Raw genomic sequence first — 19,140 nt, 5'->3', positions numbered from 1 at the left:
AGAATTAATAAATGAAGTACTCCCTTCGTCCCATACTACTTGGCCACATTACTATACTTGACTTTTTACATTCTTTAAGAATTAATTAATAAATGAAGTACTCTCTTCATCCCATATTACTTGGCCACATTACTATACTCGACTTTTCACATTCTTTAAGAATTAATAAATACAGTACTCCGCCGTCCCATAATACTTGGCTACATTACTAAAAATATATGTCTATTTTTCTATTCTATATTTTTCTTTATTTCTATTATATATAAGTGTGGTGACTGGACGAACACAGCATAAAATGCTTGTACCACAAGCTTTATAAATTGTACACGCAATGAATACTTGTAACAAGAGATATATAAATTGTACACTTCAACCAACTACTTTTAATTCCACGTGGACAATAAATTGTACACTTTAACCAACTACTTTTTAATTCCATGTGGACATATGACATAGTACTGAATATTTATTGTCTTCTCATGTATACATGTATGCACCGTCCGTGCACTTTTACTGTCTACGTTGACTTTTCTTCTTATTATTAATTTTACCCTTCACATTAATTACTCATTTTCAAATCATTTTCCAAGGTTATTGACATTATACACCAATAAATATGAATATTATGGTAAAATATATACTCCTTCCGTCCCATATTACTTGCCCACTTTCCATTTTACATGGGCCTTAAGAAATTATAAATAAAAGATGTATTTTACTATCGTACTCCTATTTCTCTCTAATAAAGGGAGCGACTTTTATCCCCGTTTTCCTTCTTTCTCAATAATTTAAATGTGAAGACAGGACGAACAATTCTCCAACATATTTATTTCCCCTGTCCACTTTTGACTTTTCACGTTCTTTAAGAATTAATAAATGAAGTATATATTTTATCATAATATCCATATTTATTAGTGTAGTATAGTCTCAGTAGCCTTAGAAAATGATTTGAAAATCAGTAATTAATGTGAAGGGTAAAATAAGAAGAAGAAAAATTTCTTTCTCTTGATATGTTAACGTGGACAATTACTTTTGACTTTTCACGTTATTTAAGAATTAATTTGGTGATTTACGATATAGCATATATCTTTCTAATTTTGATTTCTCTGTAACAATTCTTTTTATCTATAATTGTTAATATAAAAATTATAATGTAACTAATTTACCCCTTATTAACATATTTTTTAATTAATTTAATAAAATATTTTATTAGTTTTGCTTTTAAAAAATTCAATATATACAACACAATGGTTCTTATGTTTGGATCTGAACAGTTAATTAATTGAGATGGATATTAACTTGTCGGTATACATATAAGATATTAAAGAATTTAAAAGAAAAAAATCTAGGATCAAAATATTAATTTCCCTCACTTTCTTACTAATTTTTTTTTTCACATCGATAAATGAACAACTTTCTTTGACATGACAATGACAAATTTTTAAAAATTATTTACAAAATACAAACCTTAAAAACTGATTAATTAAAGCAAATAAACACGTTCGGCCCGTGCATCGCACGGGCATATATTGCTAGTATTACATATAAGAAGTAAATTAAAGTGGCAGTTGTGCCGGCGAATCATTAAATTGGCGGTACTATAGACAATATTTTTCTACAAACACACTACCGACTTCACCATCAATTACGTACTAATTAATCCTTTATTCCCGCCAGTTTCCTACCTACTTGTAACAGATTTTAATTTTGTCTCTACCTATATATGAAGATGTAGAAACTGATGGAAACTGAAAACTTTTCGGGATATATTATACTCCTATTATTATGTAAGCATGTCAACTTGTTTTCTTTCTATTTTCGTTCTAACTTCACTTACCTCCTTAAGTGATAACGTACACTAGTGCATTATAATATATAGTTGCTGGTTAGCTAGTTTGTAAGTTGTAACAGTACGCACATGTGATTGTCCCATGCACCCCCGAAGGCATGTAAGATTTAGCCATATCAATCGTCTAATTCCTCTTCAAATTAATTCAGTTACAATATATTATTCTATTTTGTAGAAGAGATCGCTATCGGCCACCTATACATGGAGTTGCAGGATATCAGAATTGGAAAGCAGGAAGAAGAATTGAATGGTGTGAAGAGTAATGGAGGCGTTTTTTTGACATGGAATGACTTGTGGGTGACTGTTTCCACTAGTAAAAATGGCAGCAAAAACATACTTGAAAGAGTCACTGGCTATGCTCGCCCTAGTGAGCTCTTGGCTGTAATGGGTCCTTCTGGCTCTGGCAAATCTACACTTCTCGACGCATTAGCTGGTATATTCTTGGATTCAACTATTGTATACACTTACGTATGTCAAATGATGCATATATATATATGCAGTTATGTACTACTTGTCTTGCATGAGGCAAAAACAACAAATGTGATTTCCGATTTTATATGACACCTTTGATCAGGGCGACTGGATTTCAGCACGAGGCAGAGTGGGGATATTCTGATCAATGGTCACAAACAGAAACTTTCTTATGGAACTTCTGTAAGAATATTTGCATATCTGAATACTGCATGGCCTGATGCATCACTGCATTTATTTATTTTTTTCGTTTCTCTGTTTTGCAGTGGTAACACCTTTTTTACTAGTTTTTCCATTTCAAATTCTCTATTCCAAGTTGAGTTGAGATAATTGAAAAAACTATAGTTAAAAAAAAAAAAAAAGTCGATTTGCAAATAATATGTATGTCCAAAAAAATATTAGTAGTACAGTAATATTTAAATATTGTCTTGGGAAATTTCAACTTCCCTACAAAACGTTTCTCAAATTCTTCTTGTATTAGATTTGACATATATCTTGTTATAAGGCCTTTGAAGCCTTTACAAAGTACCAATGTGGGCTAAAAAACTTTTCGCAACTTGCCTAATACTAACAAGCTAGCTAATTGTAACACATGCTAATGTTCAGGCATATGCGACTCAAGATGAAACTCTGATAGCAACACTAACCGTAAAAGAAGCTGTTTACTACTCTGCACAGCTCCAATTACCAGATTCCATGACAAAATCAGAGAAAATACAAATAGCAGAACAAACTATCAGGGATATGGGGCTCCAAGATGCAATGAACACAAGAATTGGAGGATTTGGCACTAAAGGAATTAGTGGAGGAGAAAAGAGGAGACTTAGTATTTGTATTGAAATTCTAACGAGACCAAAACTTCTTTTCCTTGATGAACCAACCAGTGGCCTTGACAGTGCGGCATCTTATTATGTGATGAGTGGAATTTCGCGCCAAAGATTTGGAAGAACCATTATCACATCTATTCATCAGCCCAGTGCTGAAGTTTTCAATCTCTATCACAGTTTATGCATTTTGTCTTCGGGAAGAACCGTGTATTTTGGACCTGCTAGTGCAGCAATTGAGGTAATTGCATAGACGAATTACTAAATCATTAACTTGTCAAGCAGTATACTCAATGGCATACGCATAATTTTCAGTAAATGGTGTCCTTATGTAGCTTTATTAGAAATAATACTACCTAATTCATCATTGGAGCTAAAATAGATTATTATACAATTGTGATTAAACATGAATGTAGCTTTGGTTGAGTAGTTTACTTGTCTCAATCCACCAACATATAAAAGTATATATAAAAACTTCATTATTTAGCTCTGTTTTTAATCTCTGCTTTTGGTATTGTAGTTTTTCGGGACAAATGGTTTCCCTTGCCCACTTCTTCAGAATCCGTCTGACCATTTTCTTAAAACAATAAATAAGGATTTTGATGTGGTAAGTAAATAGTATCCATACTCTTTCCTTTTTCTTAGAGGGGCCAAATTAAGTTTGCATTTTACTCAATGTAATTTTGCCTTATTAATAGGATATTGAACATGGTTCAGCTGGAAGAAAGCCGACGGAAGAAGTGGTAGATTTTCTCATAAATTCATATAAATCATCCGAGGAATACCATAAAGTTAAGATCGAGGTTGCAGAAATATGTCAACAGGTAAGGAAAAACTCCCAAAAAGGAAACGAAGGAAGAGCGGTTGTTTGCATGCAGAAACAGAGCTGGGATTTTAAATTTATGGGTTCTGGATTTTAAGAAAGACAATCTAATTAGTGGATTTTGGATACATATTAAGTGGATTTTTAACACAAATATAAAATGTCAAAACTACTGGTTCTGTTCTGTCGAACCTGTAAGCAGAATTGTAACTCCGTCCCCGTCTGCGGGATGATGAAAAGGAATCATTCTAACAAATACCATTATATATTTTCAGGGTGGTGAAATATTGGAAAAAAGAAGTCATTCCAACTTCACAACACAGAGCCTGGTTTTGACAAGGAGGTCATCCGTGAACATGTTCCGCGATCTTGGCTATTACTGGATGAGATCCGTGTCTTATGTCATCCTTGCTTTGGGTCTTGGTTGTATCTACTATAATGTCGACTTAAGCTATCGTTCAATTGAGGTATAAACAATAGCAAGTGGAAGAAATTTTGGTATGGCCACGCAATTTGATCATAACGCAATTTTGGATATTAACTTTTCAGGAAAGAGGTCTAATGGTGGCTTTCGTTGTTTCATTTATGACATTCATGACAGTTGGTGGATTCCCTTCATTTGTCGAGGACATGAAGGTATAAATCATTATTTCATCATCACAACTAACTAATTCTCTGTTTAATCGTTCATCACACCTAATTGATTCGAGAAAATGCAGGTGTTCCAAAAAGAAAACTTGAACGGACACTATGGTTGTTGTGCTTTTGTCATTGGCAACACTCTTTCTTCCATGCCGTACTTGTTATTGATTTCATTGGTTCCAGGCGCCATCGCCTATTTCCTCACTGGATTTCAAAATGGATTTGAGCATTTCATCTACTTTGCTCTGGTCCTCTTCACCGGTATGATGATAGTCGAGAGCCTAATGATGAACGTTGCAGCTATCGTGCCTAATTTCCTTATGGGCATTGTGGTTGGCGCAGGAATACAAGGATTAATGATATTAAGTGGCGGCTTTTTCCAGATACCTAATGAGTTGCCTAAAATACTCTGGAAGTACCCATTATACTACATTTCGTTTCATAGGTATGCTTACCAAGGCATGTTTAAGAACGAATTTGAAGGACTACAATTTACAGATTACGTCAACGGAAACAATCATACAATTAGCGGAGAGCACGTATTGAGAGATAGATGGCAAGTAGAAATGGCGTACTCAAAATGGGTAGATCTTGCCATTCTTGTGGGTACGTTAATTTTGTATCGCCTGGTATTCTTCCTGATCGTCAAGACGAATGAAAAAGTTGTGCATGCAAGAAAAACATCCGCATCAGTTTTGTCAAATAGTAGGCAAATTGTGGCTAAGTCCCTACCTGCCTCGCCTCTCCATGGACTCACTTCATCTGATTGAATTAGAAGTTGTTTAGTTCTTCGTGATTGAACACTGTTTGGATTGTCGTTTCATTTTTATAATGTACCATTTTGTACCGTATTACTATATTTTGTTGTATACATCTCTTCGTGGACTCTCTTTATTGTACGTATAATAACGTAAAGATGCAAATAACAGGGTTCATATTAAATATGATTGTGTTCTTCGTAGTGCAAAAAAATATAGTAAAAGTAACATATGTAGTATAACACTTCCTCTGAACTCATCAATTATGCTCAACTGTAATGCCCCAACACTCAAAGTTTGTTGTTCTACTGATTATAAACTTATTAAGGTGATTTGTTACATGGAAATTTTGTTTTCAGGGTGACATGGTAAGGGAAAGTTCAAAAAGTAATACTAGTAATACCTTTTTATATTTGTTACTCTTTAATTTTATATTTCTTAATTAATAAATATTCTCGTTGTTCTAAGATGCCATCACGCATTCAAACCTGCAAGCCGTAAGTGTACTTTTGATATGTGCCTAAGTATTCTTTTATTCTTAAGTTCTTAAATTTTATATTCAGTTAATTATTGTAATGTAAAATGGAATAAGGGATTATGACTTACTAAAACTAACACTCTCTTTGTCCCAATTTAAGCGTCTTATTTTTCTTTTTGTCTGTCCCAAAATGAGTATTTCTTTCTATATTTAGTAAGTTATCCAATTCCAACATTTTATATCACAAGTTTAAGATCACAAAATTTAAACGACTAAACACATTTAATTTAAGACTACAAAATTCGAAATAATCCTTTATTTTTTAAATTTAATGCTCAATCCAACTAAAACACTTAAATTAAAACCGAATAATCTATATCTATTTATCTATATCTATACTATATTAAAAGCATGAAACCCCTAACCTAAAAGTTAAATTACGTAAATACCCTTCCATTATCTAAATACCCTCTTATAAAAAAGTTTTAAAAAAAAAAAAAAAAAAAAAAAACAACCCGTACAAAATACTCTTGATTAGCCACGCTTCATATTCTTCACTAATAGTCACACCTCTTAACAAAAAGCTAACACCGTTAAAGAATTCTCAATCAGCCATCCTTCATATCTTAAACAGTTGACATGATTGTTATTCCAACCGTGTCAAACAAGCATGCAAATTCTCCTTTATATGTGTTCTCACAAAATCTTTTTGTGATTGTAGGTGTCAAGAGATAGCTTTTTTTCGGTGAATCTTTTTCGCTTTTCGCTCGGTGAATCTATTGATTTTTTTCCCCCCGCAGATTACTAATTTCAGGCAGATGATATAATGTGGAGTCATCATAAGAATCGATGCAACGGACGGAGAACCAAAGGAGGTATATGTGTTCCTCTTACTCATGAAAATTCGCATTAATAATGCAAACGATGAAAATGTTGACGACCTTCAAATATTTGTTATCACACTTGGTCACGAAAGGCGGGTATTTTAATTGCTCTGTTCTTTTTATGTCCTTGAGAAGTTTATATTTTCTACCACTCATATACTCTGATCATACCCAATACGCATGAGTCATTCAGTTTTCTTTTCATTCACTAAATTTCACGACTGTCGCCTGTTATATGAAGTATTGGATATGAGCAGTAGAAGCTTCAAGTTAATTAACCGCAATGTTCATTAATGTTCAAGATTCTGATTTAATTGTAGATTTTTTTACTTAATTATGATTTGTATCTTAGTAAACATGCTTTGTGATTTCATCCACTATGTGTTCACGGTTTTGTTAAAACACGATTCGAACCAGACCGATTAAATAAAACGATATATGTTTGAGTTTGGTTGTAAATTTTTAAAAACTGTTAAACATTTTATTTGGTTTGGTTTTATCTAAAACAAACCGGAGAAAAAATCGAACCAAACCGATAAATTCTATATACAAATTTTTATAATTGTATATATACAATATAGCAACTTTTATAAATAGTTTCAAATACTCTGTATAATTTTTCATCAAAATTTTATTTATTTCTAATAAGCTAATGAACTTTACACCTTAATTAAGCTCATTTCTTAAAAAGAAAGCCATGAATCCAAACCCATATATTCAAGGAAACAACTATAAGATTTACTTAAAATTCTTTTATATTTCTTATAAACTTTATTTACTTGATTAAAACTTATAAATGTTAAGAATTTTCTCCGTAATCAAAGAAAACTATAGCCACCACAATAGAATAGCAATAGCAAATTATAAGTTGGAAAATGATGAAAAAATCTTTCCTAATTATAGGAAAGAATCAAAGAGAAAAGTACCATTAAGTTTCTTAGAAAACCGAACCAAAGTAAATCAAACCGATGGTTGTGTATAATATTTGGTTTGGGTGATTTGATTTTAATAATTTATAAACTGACTAAATTAATTTGATTTTGGTTTTAACAAATAACCGACTCAAATCTAATCATGACCACCCATCAAAATAGAAAGAAGTCGTGCTAAATTATATCCACACCAATTCTACTTCAAGTGACATATTATAATTTCCTAGATATCAAAAAGCTAATGAAACAGTGTCTAAATGATGAAATTTGGAGAATGAATTGATACTATTAACGTAAATTAAAAAAAATTAGTTCCTAACAATTTTTTCTCAACTCATAGTAATTAGCAAGAGTGTACACTTCAACGTTGATAAATTTTAATTTTTGTGCAAAATGAGTCAATAATCTATCATAAATTAGAAGTACCAAGTACCGTCACACATATATGATGATATTCATAGTGATCATCCACATAAACTTATAATTTATTCATCCATGTATAGTTATTTATTCAAAGCTTTTATTTGCAGTATACTGGTATTATTTTTCAAAATATGTACTGCATCTAAACCAGTAAGACAAAATACACGGAACTATAAGTAAGGTAAAGTGATAGTTTACGTTCAGTTCTAACCAAATTCAGGAACGTGGCATCTTTGTTCCCTGAACCACTCATTTCTACCTTACATGGCTCTGACAGCCACCACCAGCGGCGGCAGAAGTGGTGGCTCAGCCCTCGCAAATTCTTGCCTTCAATCCCCAAAGCCTTCACCTTTATTACATAAACCCATTTTCATCACCACAACCCCATCAAACTCCAAAATCAAACCAAGAATCAAACCCATCTCAGCCGTTCAATCTCCACCTTCATCCACAACAAAAACAGCTCAAAACCCTGAGGGAAAAAAATGGAGTCTTGAAAGCTGGAAATCAAAACCAGCTTTTCAACTCCCTGAATACCCTGATAAGGTAGAGCTGGAAAAGGTTCTTGAAACTCTTTCAACATATCCTCCAATTGTATTTGCTGGGGAAGCTAGGAATCTTGAAGAGAAATTGGGTGAAGCTGCTCTTGGCAATGCTTTCTTGTTGCAAGGAGGTGATTGTGCTGAGAGTTTTAAGGAATTTAGTGCTAATAATATTAGGGATACTTTTAGAGTTATCTTGCAGATGGGTGTTGTGCTTATGTTTGGTGGTCAAATGCCTGTCATCAAGGTACTTTTCTCAACTTTTTCATTCCTCTTTGAGTTAATTCATTTTTTTTAGGCAGGTTTATGTGTAAGCTGACCCACACACCACGGTTGTGAAAATATAATACTAGTAGTAATTATGATGCATAGATTCTTTTATTGTTTTTGTTATATTCTTAAAGACTACATAAATAGGTGCAAAAGTCACAACTTTTATGGATGTTACTATTTAAAAAAGGTGTAGAAAAATTGTTGTTAAAGAAGCATGTCTGGCTCTCCAAATAGTAATTGTGCAATATAAAATGGAACAGAGAATAACAATTTTGCAAAGAAAGATGATTAGGACGTACGGGATCAAAGTTGGGTTGCCTACTATTTTCAACATGGTAAATAGTCACAATGTTATAGACTATGAAAGGAGCCTAGGGATGATCACCAGGGGCGGATCTATGTGTTGTTGAGGGTTGGCAAAAAATTACAGTGTATATACAGGGTAAATTTTCTGTGTTTATGTGCATATATTAACTTTTGAACACCGCAAAAAATTACAGTGTATATTTAGCTTCTTTTTTTTTCGAACACCCTGAATAAAAATTCTGGATCGGCCACATCACTGGCCTACTCTAGGATAGAACCCCTTAGAAGAAGGTGCAATGATTGGGAACTGGAAGAAATAGGTAACTTTTTGCATATGATAGAAAGCTTCCAAGTATAACAGTTAACTCCACATTGGATACTGTGAAGGAACATAGGGATGGCCTTCTCTCAGTGAAGTCTCGATATAAATTTTCGTCCGAAAATAGACAAGAACAAGTATGGCCATGGAAACTGATGGAGAAACAAGCACTTTACATAGGAGTATGTTTTCATGGCTAGTGGCTTGCTTGACCAGACACAATCTCCAAAAAAGAGGTGTAACTATTTGCAACTGATCTATAATATGTGAAGGCGACTATGAAGACATGGAACACTTATTCATTGCAGATTCACAGACCAGATTTGTTACCTGTTCTTAAATTTGCTTGAAATTAAATGGTGCATGCCATAATCTCCTAAAGACCTGCTACCTTGTTGGAATAGAAGAGCACTAAAATAGGCAGCTAAAAGCTACACCAACGGCTATATGGTGGACTGTGTGGAAGGAATGAAACTAGAGATACGATAAAGAAATGGACCTTGGACCTAACTCTACCCCAAACGCTACCTCAAGAGGTTAGGTTTACTCAAGACCACTAGGAGACCAAAACCCCAACACCCCCCCCCCCCACCAAAAAACAAAAAAAAAAAAAACTGGACATCTTAAGAGTGAAGATATAAGATGGGGCCCCAACATTGGTAAATTATGAGAATTGAGATGGCTCTAGATCTAATACCATCATAAAGAATGGACTTTAGACCTAACTCAACCCCAAAAGCTAAGTCAAGAGGTGAGGTTTGCCCAAGACCATATAAAGAGACCGAATATCTATGACTCACCCGACTTGGGAACTCAACAAGGTCCAAAAGGAAAAGATTTTTAACCTAAAGCACAGAGGTTTAGTTCTCTTAGCCTTTTGGTGTAAAAATGAAATTGTTGAAGAAGTAGATAGGATGGTTAATTTCCTTAGTTCATTTCACACAGCGATTTTACTAAAATGCATTTTGCTAATTGTTGTACTTCTCATCAGTGCTATCCTTTGATAAAACTTTCATTGCATTTCAAAAGAAGAGTAACAATTTTGGTGGTTTGCATGATCATCATGGTATACGGGGTTTTATCCCATAGGAAGTTTTTATCTGTGATATATAAAATTTTACAGAACTTGGACTTCAGCTGTTCGTGCCTTTCAGGTGGTTTAGTTGGTACAGGAAAATATTGTATGTTTTTACTCTAATTAACACTAAAATGATTTAATTTGACCTTGATTATAGCATCTGTTAAGTTATATCTTTATTCTTTTTATTGCTCTGTGACAGCTTTAGATGGTTGGGCTAATAGACAGAAACAGATGACTATGCACTTGAAAGAACTCAAATGATGGTTGTTGCTTTGTGGTGAAAATGATAGTCCAAACTTATTCTTCTTTGCTGCTTAGGCAAAGCAATAATTGGAGTTTACTTTAGTCTACTGCTTAGTTGTTGGGTTCCAATTACAAATAAGAAATTCAGTTGTTTGACTAGTAATTATCCGAAATTCACATGCATGCCCAGCAGATGAATCAGCTACTGCATCTCAAAGTTTAAATCAGGAGATATGAATTCCATTTTAGCAGTTTCTGCAGTTATGTCAAAGACAATTTTACTTTTGATTGTTGAATGATTCTGTAAACAGTGGTCCAAGATTTGGTTATTTATACTTGTAATGATTCTGTAAACAGCGGTCCAAGATTTGGTTATTTATACTTGTACTTTACTGGTTAGGTGGGTAGAATGGCAGGTCAATTTGCCAAGCCAAGATCTGATCCATTTGAAGAAAAGGATGGCGTGAAGCTGCCAAGCTACAGGGGAGACAATGTGAATGGTGATGCTTTTGATGAGAACTCAAGAATTCCTGACCCCCATAGGATGATTAGGGCTTATACTCAGTCTGTAGCTACGTTAAACCTCCTCAGGGCATTTGCTACTGGAGGATATGCTGCCATGCAGAGGGTTAACCAGTGGAATCTCGACTTTACTGATCACAGCGAGCAAGGTGACAGGTAGCCTTCTGCCATGTTAGTTGTTTTACTTATCAAAAGAAATTATTAGTTTATTCTTGCTTATCAAAAGAAAGGTTGTGTTTGGTATGGAGGAAAGAAAAAATCACGAAAAATGTTTTCCTAGAAAATATTTTCTTGGAAAATAAGTGAGTTTCTTACTTATTATCTAGTGTTTGTTATGTAACTAAAAAAAATATTGTCCCAAGTGCATTTATATGTAATCTAGGAAAAACGACGGGGGTGGGATGGGATGAGGTGGGTGCCAGGAAGTGGGATGGTCAAGGGGTGGGGGGCAGGGGAAGACAATGAGCTTGGAAGGCCACTTATGGGACTTGTTTTCCCTACTTTTTTTTGAAGGAACTTAATTTCCTAGAGAAAATGTTTTTCAAAATATTTTGACCAACCAAACATGGGAAAATTGGAAAACTTTCACACCAAACACACCCCAAATGTTTGTCTAATTTTGGCTTCATAGTCATGTTGGTTTTTCTATTATAACTTATATGACTAACAATTTTGTGAGAAATATGTTTCCTGAAGGTACCGTGAACTGGCCCACCGGGTTGACGAAGCAATGGGCTTCATGAGTGCTGCTGGGCTTACAGTTGACCATCCAATCATGACTACAACAGACTTCTGGACATCACATGAGTGCCTTCTCTTGCCTTATGAACAAGCACTTACAAGAGAGGATTCAACGTCTGGCCTTTATTATGACTGCTCTGCTCATATGATTTGGGTTGGGGAACGAACGAGGCAATTGGATGGTGCTCATGTTGAGTTTGTGAGAGGAATTGCCAATCCACTCGGTATCAAGGTATTCCACACTTCTTTTACTGCACTTTGATTTCCTAAGAACTAAGAAGAAAGGAGTGGTAAATATGCTAATTATGAATAAACCTAAGACTGTCATCTGCATGTGAAATCAAAGATGCAGATTGTAAATTATAAGACATGCCTTAGAGATGCATTTGACTCTGTCTGGACCTTCATCTATTCTTTGGCCATCCACATTCTGAGATTCAACTTTTAACCTGTGATTAGCAGCAAAAAGTTTAGAGCGTTCGAAAATTGGTTAGCAAAAAAAGAAAACAAAGACTAGGAACCAATATTTTCTGAAGTTTTAGGTCCAAGGAAGTACTCCTTCTATCTTGTTTTATACGAAGTGTCTTGAGTAGAGATGGAGTTTAAGTCATTAATTTAACTTATATATTGTATAAGAGGTATTGGTAAGCTAAATTTGACTAGAAAACATCATATCAAAGTCTAAAATTAGAATAATACATGAACTTGAATTCTTGAAATTTTATCAATGATATTATTAGATGAATGGTGTCAAACATTTGAGATGTCCGAAAAAGTAAACTGAGTGATATAAATTGGGATGCGGAATGTAAATATTGACCCGAGTTAAAACGTTATTTGCAATGTACTTTATAGTATCCACCTTCTTTTTTTTTTTTCTTGCCAAAAACAGAAGATAGTATCCACCTTTTAAGCTTTCCTTAGTTTCCACGATTTTATGGATATACATGCTACATAAGCCACCTTTGTTTCAACAATGCAGGTGAGTGACAAAATGGATCCAGATGAACTAGTCAAGCTTATTGACATTCTTAACCCTCAAAATAGACCAGGAAGAATTACAGTGATCACCAGGATGGGAGCTGATAACATGAGAGTAAAGCTTCCCCATCTGATCAGGGCTGTTCGCAGAGCAGGTCAAATTGTCACTTGGGTCAGTGATCCTATGCATGGAAATACCACTAAAGCCCCTTGTGGACTCAAAACGCGTTCATTTGACTCTATCCGGGTATGACTATTCGACTTATTATATATCCTTGTATAAAAACTTGCTTTATGTTTCTCGCGGTAGGTCAATTCTGCTGTATTTTCTCGAAAAGGTTTATCCGCCACCCCTGGCAATATAAGTAAAGTATTTTGAAACTCATTCAGTGTCCAGGACACTATAGGGGAAGACTGAGTGACATTATTTTGATGGTCGCATGCTATCATATCTACATTTCGAGCAAGAAATTAAGTGATAATAAGATCTAACAAACACTTACTAATTAGGAAATTTTGTGACTTTATGCTGTTTATACCTATTGAGTAGATACTTAAACTATGTAACTCCACGCTAAGGTAATTTATTTCATTAAGGTCTCTTGATGCTTGCTTGTTTCTACACATTTAACAATCAGGTTTGACTTCTTGTCCTTCTCAATACTGTTTTTTTCCTTCCCTTTCCCCCAGCTAAGTCTCACTTATGCTATCCTAGTGAAATTCTTTTCACCTTAGCTGATATTGCAATTGCATATATCTCTGTAGAATGAGGTAAGAGCATTCTTTGATGTACACGATCAAGAAGGGAGCTATCCAGGTGGTGTGCATCTGGAGATGACGGGTCAGAATGTAACAGAGTGCATTGGAGGCTCTCGGACAATTACTTACAATGATCTGAGCTCGCGCTACCATACACATTGTGACCCAAGGCTTAATGCTTCCCAAGCACTTGAACTTGCCTTTATTATCGCCGAGCGCCTCAGGAAAAGAAGGCTGGGACCTAAGTTAAGGTTCTAGAAATCATCTCAGTACTTTTGGCAGTGTCTGTGTGAAGGGATACTCCTAATATGGCAAGATCCAATTATAGTAATATGACACTTACAGTATCCAGTTGTGCACGGGCTGTTAGTGTATGTGTTGATAGGACCTCTCTATGCTTAAAGTTTGTATGTATAACATCATCTGTGAGGCAACTTCTTCGTAAGTGAAGCGAGCAAAGGTACTTTGTTTGGTTTGAATAAGGGGCCTTCTTTGTTTTTTTCCTCTCTATTTTGGTTGAAGAAGCGATTACTTCTGTCATAGTCGATTTATAGCCTGTTTGGCTGCCTTCTAAAATCAACATTTTTGAGTCAGCTTTTCAAAAAAATTTTTAGTGAGGTTTTGTTGCCAATTAATTTAAAAATCACTTTTGTACAAAGAATTAGTGTTTGACCAAGCTTTTAAAAAGTGATTCTAAGTGTATTTTCTCAAAAGTATTTTTTTTAAAAAGTGCTTTTGGGGAAAAATTATTTTTTTAGCTTTTGAAAAACTACTTCTGCTATTCCCTAAAAGCATTTATTTTCTCCTAAAAGCACGGCTAAACACATCACTTTTTGTTCTGATAAACACTTTTTGAGAAAATTAAGCTTGGCCAAACAGGCTATTAAACTCACGAAAAAATACTTATTTTTTTGGTTTTCAACTCGATGTTTGATGTAGGGCTTGACTAATTCCTATCGCGCTGTAAAGTCCCACTTTAGGGGTACCTACCAAAGGCGACTCCATTTTCAGTCTTGAACTAGAGATATGTGGTTAAGTATTCAATCTGTTTATTATGTTCATCTAATACTCCGACAAAGCATTTGCTAATTATTTTTTCTGGATTGTAGAAGAGAAGCTTAGGGAATATTCATAGCGACTTTGGAATGTGCTCTGATCCTTCACACAAACCCTACTTGTTTTCTTTTGTTTTAAAAGCAGTGTACGCCATTTCTCTAATTTTATTTGTTCAATAGGGGTGAGAGTCTTACTTTTGAGTAGAAGTGGGCGTTCGATTCTTCAGTTCGGTTTTATCAAACTTCGATTTGGCTATTTCGGTTTTGGTTTTTTGAAGGTGGACACCGAACACCGAACCCAACTAGTTCGGTTCGGTTCTTTCGGATTCGGTTTTTTGAAGTTTGGTTCGATTCGGTTTCGATTTTTTCAATTTCATTTTTTTGATATGATATTAAAAGCGATTCCATTTACACTAATTCATATTCTCAAAAGCAACAAAACATAAAATTAACAAATTAAAATCAAAATCAAACAAATAGAAACACAAGAACGTAAAACCATAATCATAATATAGATTGCTTAGGTATATACATACGTATTAAGAATAATTAAAAAAACACATAATGGACATACATTAATCCTAAAGACACATCCTGGGCCACCTTTCTTATAAGCGATATTTGATTTTCTCAACTGAAGTAAAAAATTAGAGATACAAAAGCAAAAGAGAGCTTATTACAATTAGGTTTTTTTTTTTTTTTTTTTTGCTTAAACATAATGTGTCTGGACTATTTTAATTTTTTTGGGTAATGTTTAAATTTCGGTTCTTCGTTCGGTTTCATCAAAGTTCGGTTTTAGCTATTTGCCGATTTTTTGAAGGTGAACATCAAACACCGAACCCAACTAGTTCGGTTCGGTTCTTTCGATTTTGCTTTCTTAAAATTCGATTCGGTTTGATTTAATTTTTTAATTTTCGGTATTTATGATCAGCCCTACTTTTGAGTTGTCTAACTGATCTACCCCAAAACATTAAAAATAATATTCTCTCAAGGATCGAGAGTCTTCTTTGGCTAAGATCTTTGGAAGAGATGGAGACCCCTCCAATAATTGCTATATATTTTTTAATGCCGTATACAGTACAGGAAGGGAAGGTACAGAAGCCTTGCGTCAATAACTTTCTGATATTTGGATGTAATAAAATTGTGGAAATATAAACTGTTGTTATCTAATACTCCTTCTATCCAATAATAAGTGTCACTTTAACAAAAGACACGCATATTAAGAAATCAATAATGTCATATAAAGTTTACGTAATTATCCCTATATGATAAAAATAAATTATTTTTTCCTCTTGATTAGAGCATGAACAAGTAGTAAACCTTTAATATATTGGGAATCCAACAATATTAAGTTACTATGTGCCTTTTCCAATCATCATTTAGATGTTACTTTAACTTATCCCTTTTTATCTAAGGGTAGAATTGAAAAAAGCTAGTCAATTTATGTCTTAATTTTCTAAGGTGACACTTATTGTGGGATAAATTTTTTTAGCCAAAATGACACTTATTATGGGACGGAGAGAGTAGTAACTGAGATAGATTATTTTTACTCTGTTTAAAAATATAAGGAAAAATACAATATCACCTTTGGTACATATTTGAGTTTCTAGCTTCTCAATGCAAGTTTTTTATCTCTTGCGATGGAACAAGATTTGCGTACACTCTAATCCCTTCATTCTTTCATCTGTGAGAATATATTACATCGGGTATGGTGTTTTTGTTGTACCTTTGGTACATATTATTCGTCCTTTCAGGTTTGCATTTTACACATTCCTTAAGAATAGGGACCCGCTAAAGAGAGAAAAGATTCAGCCTTAGTGCAGAATGAATCGCAATTGATTTCTCAGAGATGGCAATTATTCTCTCCGTCTCAATTTATATCATATAATTTAATTAGATACGAAATTTTAAAAAAAAAATGAAATTTTTTAAAATTTATGATCTGAAACAAGCCATTAACATTTGTGTGGTTATAAATCAATTCGTTAAATTAAATGAACATTTTTAAGATAAATTATTTATAAATATAAAAATGTATCATTTATTTTGAAACAGACTAAAAAAAAATATATCATATGAGTTGAATAAAGGCAGTAAGTGATTTTTTAATAATTTAGCTCCACAATCTTATCTCTCAGACCAAATGGCGCACGTGATCACTTAGAGACCCTGTTGTCTTTACTGGCACGTGACCTATGCTACTTTGGACTTGCAGGCTTGCAGCCTCTCACGAGAACCTGAATGTAGCCATCATCCGTTTCCGGCCAAATTACTACGGAGTACTGTATATAAGAGACGATCGAAGCACTTTTGCAGTAATTATAAAAGTTTTTAATAAAATGTCAAATTATTCATTTGATTACTTTTCGGTCCTGATCTTATTTTTAAAGTCAATTTTATTTTTTTGTTTTTATAGTATATTTTTTAAAAGTTGTCAAACTTCCTACTGTATTTTTCCTTATTTTTTAATTTCTTATTCGGTGCGCGGTATTCACCCTAGAGCCCAATTAATCCATATTCGCATCGCGTAGAGTCCATTAGGAGGAAGCGCTTCCCGTTGAGGATTTTTTCATACCCATGCTCGAACCCGAGACTCCTGGTTAAGGAAGGAACAGTCTCATCCGCTGTACTATATTTTTCCTGTTATTTTCTTCTATTTATCTTATCTGTTAACCTAAGAAATAGTAATTTTTTCACTAGATTCTTGCTTCTTGTTGCTCTCTCGTTTTCTTCTTTTCATTTGTTAATTATTATAGATTTTTACCTGCAGACATTTCTTTAACTTTACATTTGTATTATGAAATTTGAAAATTTCTGAAAATTCCTTTAGTTACATGCAGACATTTCTTCTACTTTATATTTATACTTTAATGAGCTCATATGTGTTTAAAAAGATTTTTACTAAACTCACTTTCAGATAGTTTTAAAAATTATTAATTGATGCCATATAGTGTTGAAAATGAAAGCAATGTTATTAGTCAAGATCAAGTTATCTTTAAAATATCTTATTTGGTTAACTATAATTAATCTTTTAAACACAAAATAAGTTTGAAGCAGGGTGAAATTAGAGTGTCGACTACGGATTTGGTAGCGCTTTCGTTCAAATTTTGTATTTGTCTTAAAAGTTCATTAAATATGTAGAGATTATTAATTTAGAACTAAATTACTTCAAACTCATGATTCAGAACTCATAAACTTTAAATTCTTGTCCACATCTAATTTGAAGCAACTAATTTCATCAAAACGAAAGTTAAAATACTAAAGGAAAGTTTTGCTTTTATATATTGAAAATAAACTTATTTGAAATTTAATTATTACTAACATAAGTTATTTCCTTAATTAAAATATCTACGATTATATCTTGAGTTTGCGCCCGGACTTAGCACGGGCCTAGTGAAACTAGTATGCGAGTATTTATATGGAATTTTTACTTGCCATAACTACTCTTAAGACTTAATTATGGATAGTAACTACCTTTATTAATATTTAAGTTTAGTAGCTATATTATTCAAAATTTACAAGTCATAGCTACCTCACCTTTTTTAATTAAATGTGCTGCCCCATAATCTGTCACGACCCGACCTACGGGCCGCGACGGGTACCCGAGGCTGACCACCGAGCACCCCTCATTCTATTGCTTAACCTGTCTTTATGCATTTCTCTTATCGTTTATAATCATAGGAAACCACTTTCATATAGAACACATTTACTTATATAAACGTAGTTCCCTTCTATCAAAATAATAATAATATACATAGGCTTTCATTTACACAATGACTACGGGACCATACTACCCACACACATACGTATCTACGAGCCTCTACTAGAACATCGAACATATGGACGGACAGACCCCGCCGTGCCCAAAATACATGTACACAAAATCATGTCTCAAAATAGCACCTCCGAATAAAGGAGGGCTTCCGCAACTCGCTACTAGCTACCGAGGATCCGCACCGTCTCCTCGTCTACCCTCAAAGGCGAACACGGCGTCAAAGAGAAGCGGACGTCACGAAATATTATACCGAGTATGTAAAGCATGAGCAAGAATGATGGAGAAACATAACGGTAATATATGAAATAACATAAGACGGGGAGACATTAACATTCTCTCATAGTACTTACCTCGCCTCCCGTAGGACGTTCCCCGTTCTATTTCGTGCTCGTATACATACATTCATATCTTTTACTTACTTACCTTTCATATCTATTCTCTTGTCATACTCATGCTTGT

The 19,140-nt window shown here is 33.9% G+C and overlaps 2 protein-coding genes across 3 annotated transcripts; both read left to right on the top strand.

Moving 5' to 3' along the window:
* The first annotated feature begins 1,674 nt into the window (after positions 1-1,674).
* Positions 1,675-5,551, top strand: LOC132064697 (ABC transporter G family member 1-like). Of its 2 annotated transcripts, XM_059457782.1 has the most exons (9): positions 1,675-1,787; positions 2,025-2,282; positions 2,424-2,503; positions 2,927-3,385; positions 3,665-3,751; positions 3,843-3,968; positions 4,243-4,434; positions 4,517-4,603; positions 4,687-5,551. In XM_059457782.1, exons 2-9 carry the CDS (start codon positions 2,051-2,053, stop codon positions 5,377-5,379), a joined length of 1,956 nt encoding a protein of 651 aa, XP_059313765.1. In that variant the 5' UTR covers positions 1,675-1,787; positions 2,025-2,050; the 3' UTR covers positions 5,380-5,551. The 2 variants fall into 2 exon arrangements, with proteins under 2 accessions (XP_059313765.1, XP_059313766.1); XM_059457783.1 differs by lacking the exons at positions 1,675-1,787; positions 3,665-3,751 and having other exon boundaries at positions 1,797-2,282.
* A 2,787-nt stretch (positions 5,552-8,338) lies between these two features.
* On the top strand, positions 8,339-14,333 carry LOC132064696 (phospho-2-dehydro-3-deoxyheptonate aldolase 2, chloroplastic). The gene is made up of 5 exons (XM_059457781.1): positions 8,339-8,873; positions 11,249-11,526; positions 12,067-12,343; positions 13,094-13,339; positions 13,858-14,333. Exons 1-5 carry the CDS (start codon positions 8,349-8,351, stop codon positions 14,107-14,109), a joined length of 1,578 nt encoding a protein of 525 aa, XP_059313764.1. The 5' UTR covers positions 8,339-8,348; the 3' UTR covers positions 14,110-14,333.
* The last annotated feature ends 4,807 nt before the right edge of the window (positions 14,334-19,140 follow it).

Source organism: Lycium ferocissimum, chromosome 7, assembly GCF_029784015.1.
Source record: "Lycium ferocissimum isolate CSIRO_LF1 chromosome 7, AGI_CSIRO_Lferr_CH_V1, whole genome shotgun sequence".
Lineage (NCBI taxonomy): Eukaryota > Viridiplantae > Streptophyta > Magnoliopsida > Solanales > Solanaceae > Lycium > Lycium ferocissimum.
This window is presented reverse-complemented; position numbering and strand designations above follow the sequence as displayed.

Excerpts from the sequence above, each read along its gene's own strand:
- LOC132064697 (XM_059457782.1), top strand. The coding sequence starts at position 2,051 with ATGGAGTTGCAGGATATCAGAATTGGAAAGCAGGAAGAAGAATTGAAT. Across the intron at positions 3,752-3,842 it reads TAAATAAGGATTTTGATGTG|GATATTGAACATGGTTCAGC; the intron begins GTAAGTAAATAG and ends CCTTATTAATAG. Across the intron at positions 4,435-4,516 it reads TAAGCTATCGTTCAATTGAG|GAAAGAGGTCTAATGGTGGC; the intron begins GTATAAACAATA and ends TTAACTTTTCAG.
- LOC132064696 (XM_059457781.1), top strand. The coding sequence starts at position 8,349 with ATGGCTCTGACAGCCACCACCAGCGGCGGCAGAAGTGGTGGCTCAGCC. Across the intron at positions 8,874-11,248 it reads GTCAAATGCCTGTCATCAAG|GTGGGTAGAATGGCAGGTCA; the intron begins GTACTTTTCTCA and ends TTTACTGGTTAG. Across the intron at positions 11,527-12,066 it reads CACAGCGAGCAAGGTGACAG|GTACCGTGAACTGGCCCACC; the intron begins GTAGCCTTCTGC and ends TGTTTCCTGAAG.